General features: G+C 43.2%; 1 protein-coding gene across 1 annotated transcript in view; it reads left to right on the top strand.

The window, feature by feature from the left end:
- Positions 1 to 15,645, top strand: part of UBR1 (ubiquitin protein ligase E3 component n-recognin 1) — a 718,041-nt gene that overhangs the window by 330,900 nt on the left and 371,496 nt on the right. The window contains exon 19 of the mRNA XM_030215524.1: positions 11,176 to 11,277. Within this exon, the coding sequence (XP_030071384.1) occupies positions 11,176 to 11,277 (102 nt within the window). The remainder of the gene's footprint in view (positions 1 to 11,175; positions 11,278 to 15,645) is intronic.

Here is a 15,645-nt window from a genome sequence, read left to right as displayed (position 1 = left end):
TGTCTTGCTAATATTTTGCTTTGTTACTCTAACATTTCACGTCTCAATATTACTATACTATTTTCTTGATTTGTTTTATGCAAGCTCTATCCTTTTGCTTCAACTGTATGCTTGAGATTAAATCAAAAATTTAATAAATTGATAAAAATGGGGGAATGTTGCCACCCTATTATTCATTCTACCAACACAGAGCGTAAATAAACATGTGGATAAATGTGAGCCGGTTGATGTAGTGTATCTAAATTTTCAGAAAGCTTTTGACAAATTTCTTCATGAGAGACTCCTGAGAAAATTAAAAGTGATGGGATAGGAGGCAATGTTTTGGCGTGGATTAGGAATTGGTTATTGGACAGAAAACAGTGGGTAAAGGTTACATGGCCATTTTTCTCAGTGGAGGAGGGTGAATAGTAGAGTGATACTGGGATTGGTGCTGTTTAACATTTATAGATGATCTGTACAGAGCTTTTTTTGAGGGGGTACTTGGGGGTACTGAGTACCGGCACCTTTTCCATTGTCTGCTAAATTTGACCCATAGTCCCCACGTTTTAATGAAAGAGCTCAGGCTCTGCACACCAATTCTGCCTTGTCATAGATTTTGTGACTGGTTGCAGGGGGCCTCAGTGATCACCCCACCCCTGAAGGGAGGGTGGCCTGGCATTTGAGTATTGGCACCTTTTTTTTTTTTTTTAATTTTTTTTAATTTGCATGAAGTCTTTATTGTCAAATTAAAGAATCAGTACAGAATGCAACAGGAAAGCATTATACACAAGTACATAATTCAAAGCACTACAAGAGACGCCAAGAAATAGTATTCCAAACTGCAAAGAACAGCACAATAGAACTTCATTATTTTATAAACTTTCAGATTTTTCCCCCAGAATCCCCCAACTCCCTCCTCCCACCTTCCCCCCAGCCTATTCAGACCACCCAACCACCTTGTTACCAGTCTCTGTCCTCAGTTGTACTAAACATGTTTTAGGAAAGGCTCCCAGATCGCATGCCACCTGCAGGTTTGGTTACGCGCTCCGCTAGAAGCCTCTCCATCTCACAAACATACCTTAATTTAGAAAGCCATCTCGCTATTGGAGGAGTCTTAGACACTTTCCAACAGGAAGCGATTACAATCCTAGCTGCACTTGTTGCATACCTCGTCAATATCTGCTGGTCATGTGAAAGGCTTGCCTCCTTAACCGAGAACAAGAAAAAGGCAGGGTTCCAAGGAATAAGGCATCCCACCCATTTCTGTAATCGATTCTGAATGGATTTCCAGAATGCCCGTATCTTTGCACACGCCCACCACATATGCCCCATAGTGCCCTTAACCCCACAACCCCTCCAACACTCACCAGACAAGGTAGGGTATATGCGCCGGAGACGCTCCGGCGTCAAATACCACCGGAACAGCACCTTGATAGCATTTTCCTTGAAGGGTACATGAGTGGACACTCCCACCGCTGCCGTTCTGTCCTCTCCCACTCAGCCTCCGAGATCTCCATGCCCAGCTCCCTCTGCCAGCCTCCTCTGTGAAGTGTGTATCGTGGCGCCTGCAGTCTAATACAACTGTATAAGCGAGATATTAAACCACTCGTCGTTGCATGCCCTTCACATATTGCTTCCATAGGCAACTTTTCCCTGGCCACCACCTCCCTGATTGCCCATGTGGTGAGGAAATGGGTTACTTGTCGATATGCAAATTCGTCCCGTCCCACTACCGGGAATCGGGCCACAGCTTCATCGAAGGACAACAATGAATTGCCCTCAAACAACTGTCCCCAGGTTTTCAAACCCTCTCCATACCATCTGGTGAACACTCCTGTTTCAGTCCCAGGGTAGAACATTGGGTTAAATGCTATCGGGGACAGACGCGATAGCATACATTTTTTCCGGGGAAAGAGACTATCCCAGTATGAGAGCGTTACCTGAATGGCCAGACATGCCCCCTCCCCAATTGATCTAAACGGGCTAGGAAGCCACATTAGTGTCCCAAGTGGTCTCGGGCCCGCAGACTGCTGTTCTATGTGTACCCATTGTTTATCGGGATACTCCTGGAACCATTCAATGGCTGCGCGTGCTTGGGCTGCTCGGTAGTACCAGGCCAGATTAGGTACCCTCAACCCTCCCCATCTTTATCCTGATATAAAAGAGATCGCGATAGACGTGGCCTCTTCCCTGCCCAAATAAAACGTACAATACGATCTTGCAAGGTTGCAAGGAACTTTCTAGGTAACACTATCGGGAGGACTTGGAATAGGTATAGTAAGCGTGGCAGCACATTCATCTTAACAGTAGCTATTCTGCCAAACCATGATAACTCCAAGTCCCCCCATCTGTCCAAGTCAGCCGAAAGAACTCTAGCCAACCCTTTGTAGTTTGCTGTGAAAAGGTCAGATAGATTAGCTGTTAAATTCACTCCCAAGTAACGGATTCCTGTCGGGGCCCATCGAAAAGCGTAGGACGATTGTAGGAATTCCACCAGCCCTTCAGGTAGTGTTACATTCAGTGCCTCTGACTTCGTCATGTTTACCTTAAAGCCAGAGACCTCCAAATATTCACTAATAGCTCTCATAAGATTCGGGAAAACAACCTGAGGCCATGTGACAAAAAGCAGCACGTCGTCTGCGAACAAGGCCATTTTATGTTCTCTCCCTGCCACATTGACCCCAGGAATACCCCGATTTATTCTGACTCTTGAAGCAAAAGGCTCCATGACCATGGCGAACAGCATTGGTGATAAGGGGCAGCCTTGTCGCGTGCCTCTGTGGAGCGTGATCATATCAGAGTTGCCCCCGTTTACCCCCACACATGCTTTAGGGGATTCATAAAAAGCTTGGATCCAGCCTCTAAACCTCGGCCCGATCCCAAATGTTTCCATTACCTTATACATAAACGGCCAATGTACTCTGTCAAAGGCCTTCTCAGCATCTAAGCTGAGAAGGCTCAAAGGCCTCTGGTTTTGCTTGGCCAAGTACATTATATCTATCACACGCCGTATGTTGTCCATTGCCTTCCTGTACACGACAAACCCCACCTGGTCTGGGTGTATTATTGCCGGTAGTAAGGGCGCTAATCGATTGGCCAACACTTTGGCTAAAATTTTTACATCGGCATTTAACACTGAAATTGGGCGATAGGAGCCACACTCTGTGGGATCCTTATCTGGCTTTGGCAATACAGTTATCCATGCCTCCATCATAGACGGTGGCAATGGTTCACCCCTACCAATCTGATTAAACAGGTCCGCCAGAAGAGGAGCCAATTCCAGAGCAAATTTCTTGTAAAATTCATTAGGAAGACCATCCAGCCCTGGAGATTTACAGGAAGGCAGGCCTTGAATAGCTTTTTGAATCTCAATTGGGGTCACTGGTTCTTCCAGCATGGCGCATTGCTGACTTGTCAGTGAGGGTAGCTCACTTCCCTCCAAGTACTCATTAATAGCCTCTTCAGAAGGGTTAATGTCTTGCGCGTACAAAGCTTGGTAGAACTCCCCAAAACGCCTACGTATGCTTTCTGAAGTGGATAGCATATCACCCTTCCCATCATGCACATGTGTGATAGCACGATCCATTTTATGCCTCCGTAGCTGCATAGCAAGGAGACGGCCTGCCTTGTTAGTGAACTCTTACGAGCTAACTTGCCTCCGCGATTGTAGAAAGCTAAGATGTTCGGAATATAATGCATCCAGTTGCATTCTCGCTCCACGTAATTCCTCCAAGACTATTGGGGAGCCTCTAGCCTTATGCCGCTGCTCCAAATGCTTAATTTTCTCCAGACAACTCGCCAACTGCATCCGTCGAGCCTTCGCTCGTTTACTAGCTGTTTGCAAGAAAAAGCCCCTCGAGACCGCCTTCATAGCATCCCAGACTATGTTTAGTGGTGGTCCCGATTCAACGTTAAGTTCCAAATATTCCTTCAACACATGCCTACAGCCCTCTACCACCTCCGCGTCTAGCAATACATTTGCATTTAATGTCCACCTCTTATCCTTAACCTCAGCCTGGATGCCCGGCACCACCACCCATACCGGTGCGTGGTCCGATATAGTCATGCTGCCTATACCCGCCTTTGGGCCTTTCTCAACCAAAGCGAGGTCTAGGAAGATACAGTCAATTCGAGAGTAGGAGGCATGAACCGGCGAATAATATGTATAATCCCTTTCTGTTACGTGGTTCAACCGCCACACGTCCAACGCACCCAGGGAGTACGCTAATGAGCCCAATGCTAATGACTCCTTGTTTTCCCTCTGTTGACCATTTCCTGATCTATCTAGGGTTGGGTTCATAACAGCGTTAAAGTCACCTCCCAGAATTAGTAAACCTTGAATAAATGTGGCGAGAGCATTTTTGATCTTAGTGAAAAAGGGTCCCTGATGATCATTTGGCGCATATACGGATGCCAGAGTCAAGTCCACCTGATCCAAAACTATGTGTAAAAACAAAAAACGCCCACCCGGGTCTTGCTTAATCCGCTTTACTTGGACTGCAAGCGACGAGTGAATCAACACTGCCACTCCACGTTTTTTGGAACCGTCAGAGGACGAGGCAAAGAATGCTGTCGGATAGCTAGAGTGAGAGAGAAGTTTTTCATGTACCCTGCGGAGATGTGTCTCCTGCACTAATACTATCTGTGGTTTGAGCTGTGATAACTCCTTGAAAAACTTCTGCCTTTTCTGAGGCATGTTCAAGCCTTTGACATTATAAGATATAATTTTTAAATCAACACTCATATTTAGGTATGCATCCAGGTTGTGCCTAAAGGAGGTTCAGTAGATCTGGCCTCTTCAGTGGTAGGAGCTTCCTCCTGTACACAGCAAATCTCCCCCCCCCCACCCCCCTTCCTCCCTTCCACCAACCTCCCCCATCCCCCCCTAGCCCACCCTGACCCCCAACTTGAACACCAGCCAGAGGATCTACGTCCCCTGAATGGGATATGAGAAAGTGACCCACCAATTCCCCAGCAACCCAGCCCAGCTGTCCCCCCGCCCTTCCCGTACCCCTCCTTTATCTGCAGCTCCTTCCCTCCCCCTTTACGTCCTGTCTCCCTTACTGCCCCATGCTTAACAGTGAGCATTTATTAAATCATCCTATTCAGCTCTTCCATCTATTTCTCCACACATACCTTCCCCTTTATTCTACCTGCGTTATGGCCTTATCCCCCCGCAATTCCGCTACACACTCCCCCTTCCCTCTCTTTTGAGCTACAAAATTAGCATGATATACATTAACCTTAACTCAAATACTGACTATAGAGTCCATCTTGGCAAGCTATAGTTATACCACAATTGTCCAGCATATCCCATAGATCACCTCAGGGTGACACATCTGGCGCCAGCCGATCTCTCTAATCCTCCCAGCGTTCATTCAGGTCTCGGATGCCTCTCCTTTTCTTTTTGGGTTGCTCCGTTTGGCGGTCTCAGGAACCCGCTGCCATTTTTGTAATTTTTCTTTCGTCACTGGCGCCAGCTCCCCTGGAGGCGCTCTCGTTGCAACTAGCCCCGCCGCATGCAGGATTTCCCAAGCCTCCGAAAGCAGTTGGACTCTGTGTTTAGTTCCCTTCAGTTCAAAATTTAGTGAAAACGGGAATCCCCATCTGTATGACGAATGATGTTTAGTTAGCACTTCCAATGCAGGTTTCATCTGGCGTCTCTGTTGTAAAGTATACTGAGACAAGTCCTGGTACACCGATATCTTGGCTCCATTGTATTCTAATTCCTGCACCTTCCGTGCACGGTTGATGATCTGCTCTTTGACCTCATACTTATGGAATCGGGCGATAATATCCCGCGATCTGCGTTCTTGTCGTTGGCCTAGGGCTCTGTGCACTCTGTCCAATTCAATCATTATCGCCTCTGCATCGGGTCCCAGCAGGGTGGCGCACAGTGATTTTACTATCTGTGGGACATCTTCTGTGTCTCCCCCCTCCGGGACTCCGCGAAAACGGAGGTTATTCCTCCTACCTCTGTTTTCGATATCGTCCAACTTGTATGCTAATTCAGCATTCTTTACTTCCAAGGCCCGGAGTTGGGTTTCGTGCTGCTGCAAGGATTCAGAGTGATCATCAAGCTTCTGCTCGGCTTCTTCAACTCTGCCCCCCAGTTCCCGAAGGTCCACGCTCATCACCTCCATGCGTTCCAGGATTTCTTCCTTGGACGTTTTGATGTCGTCCTGTATGCTTGTTAAAAGCTGGCGAAGTTCGTTTGAAATGCCTTTTTTTGCCGGGGGCTGTCTGGACTCTGCTAAGGAGAGCGCGGAGTCTGAGTCCGACGGCGAGGCTCGCGCCCGAGACCCATGGCGCTTCAGCGTTTTACTAGGCCCGCCGTTCGCCTGTTGCTCAGCCTCTTTATTCCGCGATTGACTCGCCTTACTCATATTTATCTGCTGTGGGAGGTTGATTCTGCCCACTTTAGGTCGCCGATAAAGCCGCTTGCCGATTTTATTTGCCGTTTATGGGTGCTTCGAGCGGGAGCTCTAGAGCTAGGCTGCCGACATGGAAGGTGACGTCACTTCCTCCCGTATTGGCACCTTTTTTCACTAGAAAAATGCACTGGATCTGGAAAATGGAACGATGAGTAAGGTGAATAATTTGTAGATGACACAAAACTATTCAAAGTTGTCAAAACATATGCGGATTGTGAAAAATTGCAGAAAGATCGTAAGAAACTGGAAGACTGGGCATCCAAATGGCAGATGAAATTTAATGTGGATAAATTCAGAGTGATGCACATTGGGAAGAATAATCCGAATTATAGTTACCTGATGCTGAGGTCCATCTTAGGAATCAGTACTTAAGAAACTCCTCTCATAGGAAAGGCTAAAGAGGTAAGTGTCTTCAGCTTGGAAAAGAGATAGGTGGTGGTGCTGGTGGGGGTGGGGGGGGGGGGGGTGGAAATATGATTGAGGTCTGCAAAATCCTGAGTGGAGTAGAATGGGTAAAAGTGAATCGATTTTTCACTCTTTCAAAAAGTCCAAAGACCAGGAAACACTCAATGAAATAAATTGGAAATACTTTTCAAACAAATAGTAGGAAATATTTTTTCACTCAAAAGATAGTTAAGCTCTGGAGTTTACTGCCCAAAGGATGTGGTAACAGCGGTTAGCTTAGCTGGGTTTAAAAAAAGGTTGGACAAGTTCCTGGAGGAAAAATCCATAAGCCATTGCTTGCCCAGGGATTGGTGGCATGGAATGTTGCTGTTAATTGGGTTTCTAAATAACAAAGAAAGAAGTACCAGGGGTCTTGACAAGCGGGACAAAAAAACTTTTATTCTGTATATCAAACTGATACCATAGACCTGATATGGGCTGTGTTATCGGCGCAAAGCACCTGCCTCAGGGGTCTGTATTATAAATGAAGTAAAATTGTGTGTAAAAATGATAAATGAACATACACATCGATATATTATGTGATTGTGCAAATTCAACTATAGTAGAAACATCATATCGCCGGTGAGACATCAGGAAAGAAAATGGTATTAGATTGGTGGGATTAATGTCCAGATTGTAAATAATTGTCACAAATTGAATGCAGTGAAAAACAGGTTCAGGCTTCCTAAAGCAAACTAGACCTGTAAAATCATAGCATCTCTAAGTCCTGATATTTCACTGAAGAAATGTGACAGCGTGATTAAGCTTGGCAGAGTTACAAAGTTGGCAAGGGTTGTGTACAGCTGGACATAGGCATGCGGAGAAACTATAAGAAATAATTGGGCAAAGATAAGGCCAGGTGCAGAAAAGTTAAATTAAGGATGAGCGAAGCTTGGAGAGATAAGAAAGTTGAAACTTGGCCCTAATTGGATGAGAGATAAGCAAACTTGCTAAGGTTGAAACTTGGTCCTAATTGGATGAGAGATAAGCAAACTCACTAAGGTTGAAACTTGGTCCTAATTGGATGAGAGATAAGCAAACTCTCTGAAGTTGGAACTTGGTCATAATTGGATGTATGTGCCAATTATGACGAAAGTGCAAGTGGGAAAGTAAAATGTTCATAGGGATCTATGGGACCAAAAAAAGTATAAACGGTCTGCTACCTAAGCAGTGCCTGGGGAGAAGAAGCCAGTAACCTGTGAAGGCACATGTCATCTGTCATGAAGTGCTGTTCTACTATGTGAATACCTGATTGCCTGTACTGCCTTTGGGTAAGATACTGATGCTAATAAACAATCTTGCTATATCTACTGACTATTGGGTTTCTTTCTAATTATGTAGTTTGCTACTGCCCAGACTGTGTAAAACTGTCATCAGCAGATACAAGGTTGGGATAATTATGTATTTAGAGGGAGCCTGCAATACTTTTCAGGATAGTAGAAAGCCCATGGCTTCCGCTGGCCAAACAGAGGTGGCAGACCTAATTATATTCAAGATGAAGGCACAAAATTCATATATGCATCAGACAGTTAGTGACATTTAAAACTCAAAAAAATGTTTATAGTTGGACAGTGCTTATGCAAAAGATGAGGCATGGTGAAAGATAACCAGTTTGAACAATACTTTTGCAGTGGACAGAATGACAGTAATTGAATTGTGCCAGCCGTGGTATTATTTATAATACAGACCCCTGAGGCAGGCGCTTCGCAGCAAAACACAGCCCGTGTTGGGCCTATGGTATCAGTTTGATATACAGAATAAACGTTTTTTGTCCCACTTGTGAAGGCCCATGGTACTTCTTTGTTATTTGGACTTTGTTTTGTGCTTTGGACCCTCTTCTTGTTGTTGTGTGTTAATTTTTTTTTTTTTGTTACATTTGTACCCCGCGCTTTCCCACTCATGGCAGGCTCAATGCGGTGGGCAATGGAGGGTTAAGTGACTTGCCCAGAGTCACAAGGAGCTGCCTGTGCCAGGAATCGAACTCAGGGTTTTGCCAGGTACTTGTGACCTGGATTAGCCACTGTTGGAAGCAGGATACTGGGCTAGATGGACCATTGGTCTGACCCAGTGTTGCTGTTCGGTCTGACCCAGTATTGCTGTTCTTATGTTCTTAACAAACAGTAGTTCCTAAATTAGCTTGAAAACAGCAAGGCATATGATCCACAAAATCCAGAGCAAAAGCAGAAGAAAGCAGTTTGATACAAGGTATCTGTCACCAAAAATCAGCAGGGCACAGAAGATTGTCCATCAACTAAAAAATTTATTCACCACATAAATAAAACACAATAAAAGCCCAAATGGCCATGTTTTGTTCCCAAAAGTGGGCAAAGCATGGCCATATCATGATGGACAATCTTCTGTGCCCTGCTCCTTTTTGGTGACAGATATCTTGTGTTGAACTTAAATAGCAATTACTTCGAACTTAAATAACAACTACTTTATTAGGGTTAATCCTTTTCTCTAGTAAAACTTTAAGCAGATTCAGATCAAAATAATTCATACATAATATACAAGGAAATTGCAGAACGAAACTTGTATCCAAGGCCAGTACTTCTGACCTCCGGTTAATTTATATTTGAAATTTTATTAATGAAAAACTTACCCTGATTATCAGATTCAAAGCTTTTTCATACCATGAAGTTTTAAAATTGTAGAGAGACTTAAATTTTAAGAATATCTCTGTAATTTTGGGGCCATTTTAAAATGGTTTCCTAAGTGACAATGTTTCATTGCACCTAGGCTATAAACAGTTGAAACAGAAAAGCACAACTTTTTGTGCCTGTTCATATTTTGTTTTGTTACTTTGTAAACCTCATTAATTACATAGAAGGCTTGTTTTTCTTCTTGTTACCATGAGGGTGATAATTTTATAAAGGAGTTCCCATTATGTAAATCTGGTTTACAGGAAGGGCCTTTTATAAAATTGTGCTTTAATTTATGCAGGTATATTACTATGTACTCATGTCTACAGGAAGCGTTCCCAAGATCATAGTTTGGTGGAGCCAAGGTGTGATGTATGTGCATGTTTTGTAAAATATGCAGTTACATGCACACATTGCCACTAACATTTGGAGTAGATGTAAATTTGTTCTTTGGAATTTGTGCACTTGTTGGGAGTAGTTCTGGGTATCCATTTTTATAATAGGTGCCTGTATATAGAATAGGTTTGAAATAGATGTCTTTTTGGACTTCTCATGTAGGAGCCCTTTAAAATATCAGACCTCTGAGGAGTATTGTTAAGCTTTTTTTGCATAAGCAGTATTTTACACACAAACATATGTGTTTATAAAATTATCTTAGAGTATATACATACAAAGGTATGTGCTGTCAATGCATGACATGTACTTTTACACTGCATATATGTAGACATTCCTTCAAACGGAGATCAGGCAGAATTGTGAGATCTGTGCATACTTATGCAGAAAATCAATTCTTGCCTTGGAGCAGATGTAATTTTTTGAGGGAGCTTTTGGGATGGCTATTTTATAATGACATATGTGCATATGCTGCCTTTATAAAATAGTCATAATATGTAACTTCTGAGAATGCTGTTATATAATTACCTTCATAGTGCTGTGCATTTTGATGCTTCTCCATGCTCTTTGCCAGCTTTCTCCATGGCATGGTAAAATTAATATTAATGTTGCAGAAAATTCAAACACCTTTGATCATTGAAACCAGGAAATACAATTCCTAACCTGTAAAATCCAAAAACAAAACCCATTATGGACCTATTCTTAAAAAGAATCATGATTAAGGGGATAAGTTATCAACCTGGGCTGCTGTTAAGTCAGATTACCACAAATTGGATTATTTTTAGCACGGGTTCTCATTTTATGCAATGAGACCATATACTAAAACAACCAAACTTAACAGCAGCCCACGTTTATAACTTTCTCCCTAAATAGCCAAACACTAATATTGAAAATAAGAGCTCATAAACAACTAAACAAAATTTCTGAATAAAAAAAAAGTTTTTACAGGCTGTATTTTTTTTTTTTACACTGCAGTAGGATAACAGTCATTTGTTACTCCTCCTTAGCAAATTTAACCCATAGTGGAGGAATATATAATTTAGGGGGTTGGCTTTGTAACATGAATAGAAGTTGATAGGAATTGAGTCATGGGGCTGACCCGATGACTCAATGCCAAGTAGTATGTACCTCTCTATTTGGAGGATCCAAGACTGGGTCTTCCACAACCTCTTGTTGGGGAGAGAGGAAGAGAACATTGTGGTCATTGTTAGGGATGACAGCTGGTGGTCAAATTAGATCCACCCTTCCACGAAAATCATTCATTTCTTTGGAATCTCTGACAGATTGGTGCTTCCCAGATGGATCCAAACAGCTTCTTGTTGCTGCTACTCCAAAGATTTGAACTTTATCACATTTTTAAGAGGATAAAACCTACCAAAGACATGGTGAGTTATAGCTTTTGTTAGTTTGATATTCATGTGGTTTACTAGGAACTTAGGAACGAGTTTTGTCCTAATTTCTAGTAATAGTATAATTCACCAGAGTAGCATGTTCACCCCACTTGCCCCTGCTAAGCCATCTTTATCCTGTACATTTATCTCTCCAGCCCTAGCACTAGTTGCAACAAAAACTTTAATCCAAACCCTGTATACCATTTCTCTCATTCCCATCTCATCCCTAGCAATAGATCTCTCTTTTCTCAGCAGCTTTTCCCTGAACACTGGAAGTCACTCTTTAAAGTGTCCCCTCCCATGTCTGTTTTCTCTTTTGTATGTCTCTAGCCAGGGTCAATCTTTTCACCATCACAAGTTAAATGTGCAGCAGAACAGAAAACAGGGCCTCCTCTCCTTATGACTCACATGGTTGAAGACAAATCAAACCAAACAAAAACTGTATGTAAGATAATTAACACTGCCAAAAAAACATTCAGGAAATAACAGAAATATGCAAACAGGAGTGTTAACAAAATGTAGAAAAGACCTTGGTGAGACCTCAAAACTAAAGCCTTTCACAATAGTATCAACAGCTTCAACAAGGAAAACCATCACTGCTCAGAAAAACTCCATTGATACCACATCTGACTATATGCCTATATTCTAATTGTCTAATCAAGTCTAAATGAACAAAAGACACTGAATGAATAATGACCTTTATATAACTTCCCTCTCTATGTTCTCTAATGTGTCTGTACATATCTATTTCATTTAAAATAACATCACTCTATATTTGTTTCTTCACCGGAGGCGGCTTTCACCCCATGGCACTATGTAAGCCACATTGAGCCTGCAAATAGGTGGGAAAATGTGGGGTACAAATGTAACAAATAAATATGTTATACAAAATGTCCTCAATACCCCACTACCTTCATAGAAATATCAAAAATCTCTAAATATTTAAAATTTTAAAGAAGAGGTACTTAGCTTTTTTCAAAGACAGGCACCCGTGATTGCCCATTCAAGTATAAAGGTTCTCAAGTTTAATAATGAAGACGGATAGGCAGAGAAAATCAACATCTTCAGCATCTTAAATGCGCTCTAAATCGCACAGAATCGGATTCTGGCTCAGGGGAATCTATACAGCTTCTCTTAAACAAAGTGTGCCATACTCGGAGTCCAAAGCAGCTGAAGATGTGTGTGGTGTGGGAACAGGAACCTGAGTTAGGGCTTCTTTCCTGTGATACTCAAACATTCTTATGATGCCAGCACCTATTTCATTACCTTGCAATGAAAGATTCAAGTACCATGGATTAAGAACATAAGAATAGCTATACTGGGTCAGACCAATGGTCCATCTTGCCTAGTATCCTACTTTCAGCAGTGGCCAGTCCAGGTCATAAGTACCTGACAGAAACCCAAATAACAGCAGCATTCCATGCTACCAGTCCTAGGGCAAGCAGTGGCTTCCCCCCAAGTCTCTCAAAGCAGATTATGGACTTTTCTTCCAGGAACTTGTTGAAACCTTTTTTCAACCCAGATTCATTAACTGCCATTACCACATACTCCAGCAGTGAGTTTCAGAGCTTAACTGTTCGTTGAGTGAAAAAATATTTCCTCCTATTTGTTTGAAAAGTATTTCCATGTAATTTCATTGAGTGTCCCTTGGTCGTTATACTTTTTTGACTGCCACCGCACACTGCACAGAAAATTTCAGCGTATTGTCTACAATGACACCTAGATCTTTTTCTTGAGTGCTGACTCCTATGGTGAACCCCAGCAACATAAGTACATAAGTAATGCCATACTGGGAAAAGTCCAAGGGTCCATCGAGCCCAGCATCTTGTCCACGACAGCGGCCAATCCAGGCCAAGGGCACCTGGCAAGCTTCCCAAACGTACAAACATTCTATACATGTTATTCCTGGGATTTTGGATTTTTCCAAGTCTGTTTAGTAGCGATTTATGGACTTGTCCTTTAGGAAACCGTCCAACCCCTTTTTAAACTCTGCTAAGCTAACCGCCTTCACCACATTTTCCGGCAATGAATTCCAGAGTTTAATTACACGTTGGGTGAAGAAAAGTTTTCTCTGATTTGTTTTAAATTTACTACACTGTAGTTTAATCGCATGCCCCCTAGTCCTAGTATTTTTGGAAAGCGTGAACAGACGCTTCACATCCACCTGTTCCACTCCACTCATTATTTTATATACCTCTATCATGTCTCCCCTCAGCCGTCTCTTCTCCAAGCTGAATAGCCCTAGCCTCCTTAGTCTTTCTTCATAGGGAAGTCGTCCCATCCCCGCTATCATTTTAGTCGCCCTTCGCTGCACCTTTTCCAATTCTACTATATCTTTCTTGAGATGCGGCGACCAGAATTGAACACAATACTCAAGGTGCGGTCGCACCATGGAGCGATACAACGGCATTATAACATCCTCACACCTGTTTTCCATACCTTTCCTAATAATACCCAACATTCTATTCGCTTTCCTAGCCGCAGCAGCACACTGAGCAGAAGGTTTCAGTGTGTTATCAACGACGACACCCAGATCCCTTTCTTGGTCCGTAAATCCTAACGTGGAACCTTGCATGACGTAGCTATAATTCGGGTTCTTTTTTCCCACATGCATCACCTTGCACTTGCTCACATTAAACGTCATCTGCCATTTAGCTGCCCAGTCTCGTAAGGTCCTCTTGTAATTTTTCACAATCCTGTCGCGAGTTAACAACTTTGAATAACTTTGTGTCATCAGCAAATTTAATTACCTCGCTAGTTACTCCCATCTCTAAATCATTTATAAATATATTAAAAAGCAGCGGGCCTAGCACAGACCCCTGAGGAACCCCACTAACTACCCTTCTCCATTGTGAATACTGCCCATTTAACCCCACTTTCTGTTTCCTATCCTTCAACCAGTTTTTAATCCACAATAGGACATTTCCTCCTATCCCATGACCCTCCAATTTCCTCTGTAGCCTTTCATGAGGTACCTTGTCAAACGCCTTTTGAAAATCCAGATACACAATATCAACCGGCTCCCCTTTGTCCACATGTTTGTTTACTCCTTCAAAGAATTGAAGTAAATTGATCAGGCAAGATTTCCCCACACAAAAGCCGTGCTGACTCGGTCTCAGTAATCCATGTCCTCGGATGTGCTCTGTAATTTTGTTTTTAATAATAGCCTCTACCATTTTCCCCGGCACCGACGTCAGACTCACCGGTCTATAATTTCCCGGATCTCCCCTGGAACCTTTTTTAAAAATGGGCGTTACATTGGCCACCCTCCAATCTTCTGGTACCACGCTCGATTTTAAGGATAAGTTGCATATCACTAGCAGTAGCTCCGCAAGCTCATTTTTCAGTTCTTGCAATGAAAGATTCAAGTACCATGGATTAAGAACATAATAGCTATACTGGGTCAGACCAGTGGTCCATCTTGCCTAGTATCCTGCTTTCAGCAGTGGCCAGTCCAGGTCATAAGTATGATTCCTTGTCATCTATACCAGACCAGTCCAGACTAATGGGTTGTGTCCATCTACCAGTGGAAGGAGACAGAGAAAATATTTCCAAGTTAACCGTCCCTTAAGGGTATCTTGCAGCCTGGAATGTTCAGTATTTTCTCTGTCTCCTAGCGAATGGTGGACGGATCGTGCAGCTGCTCTGGTTTGCTTGCTGGTAGCTCCTGTCCCAGATTCTTCTGGTGACAGTAGAGCCAGGGGTGTGCTGGTAGCTGTGTTGGGGTTAGTTTTAGATAATACTCAGTGGTCCTGAGTTCCTCATCTGCCAGCTAGGGTGATATCCAGTGACCCTGGTTCCATCCCCTCCCCTACCTCCCCTGGCTGTCTTTCTAGCAGGTTGATGGTTGATTGTGGCATGGAGTACCTTGTCACCCCTGTGGGGTTCTTCTCTTCTGTGGTGGTAGGTATATCTGAATTTCTGGCTCTGAGGTAAACCTTTTTTAATTCCTTTCACTAGTGAGGAAGGTTGTTTAAAAAAAAAAAAAACTTTATTTTTCCTTCTTTCTCTTGCCTGTTACCTGATTAATTTTTCCGCCTTTGGCAATGTATTCTAGGGGGCCGCTTGCGAAGTTTCTTAGAATTTCGCTGGCCGGCGTCTAATTCTGATCTTGGACCCTTCTGAGCTGGTACCAGTTGCTTTGATTTTATTTTTGTGGGTCAAGGTTCGTTTCTGGATCACGAAACTCAGTTGTTTTTCTCCTCTTCACGGTCCTAGACAGCGGCTGGTTCAGAGGGTGGCCCCGTTGCTGGAACTTGTACCTTTGCGGTTCGGAGGTCTTAGTCTGCCATTTCCAAAGTGGGTGAAGTCTCTCGCTGGCTCCGTTTGGCTGCAGGCCCAGTCTTTTTAGTCCATGGCTAT

Source organism: Microcaecilia unicolor, chromosome 9 (genome assembly GCF_901765095.1).
Source record: "Microcaecilia unicolor chromosome 9, aMicUni1.1, whole genome shotgun sequence".
Lineage (NCBI taxonomy): Eukaryota > Metazoa > Chordata > Amphibia > Gymnophiona > Siphonopidae > Microcaecilia > Microcaecilia unicolor.
The sequence above is the reverse complement of the archived record's forward strand: the minus strand, read 5'-3'. Positions and strand labels throughout refer to the sequence as shown.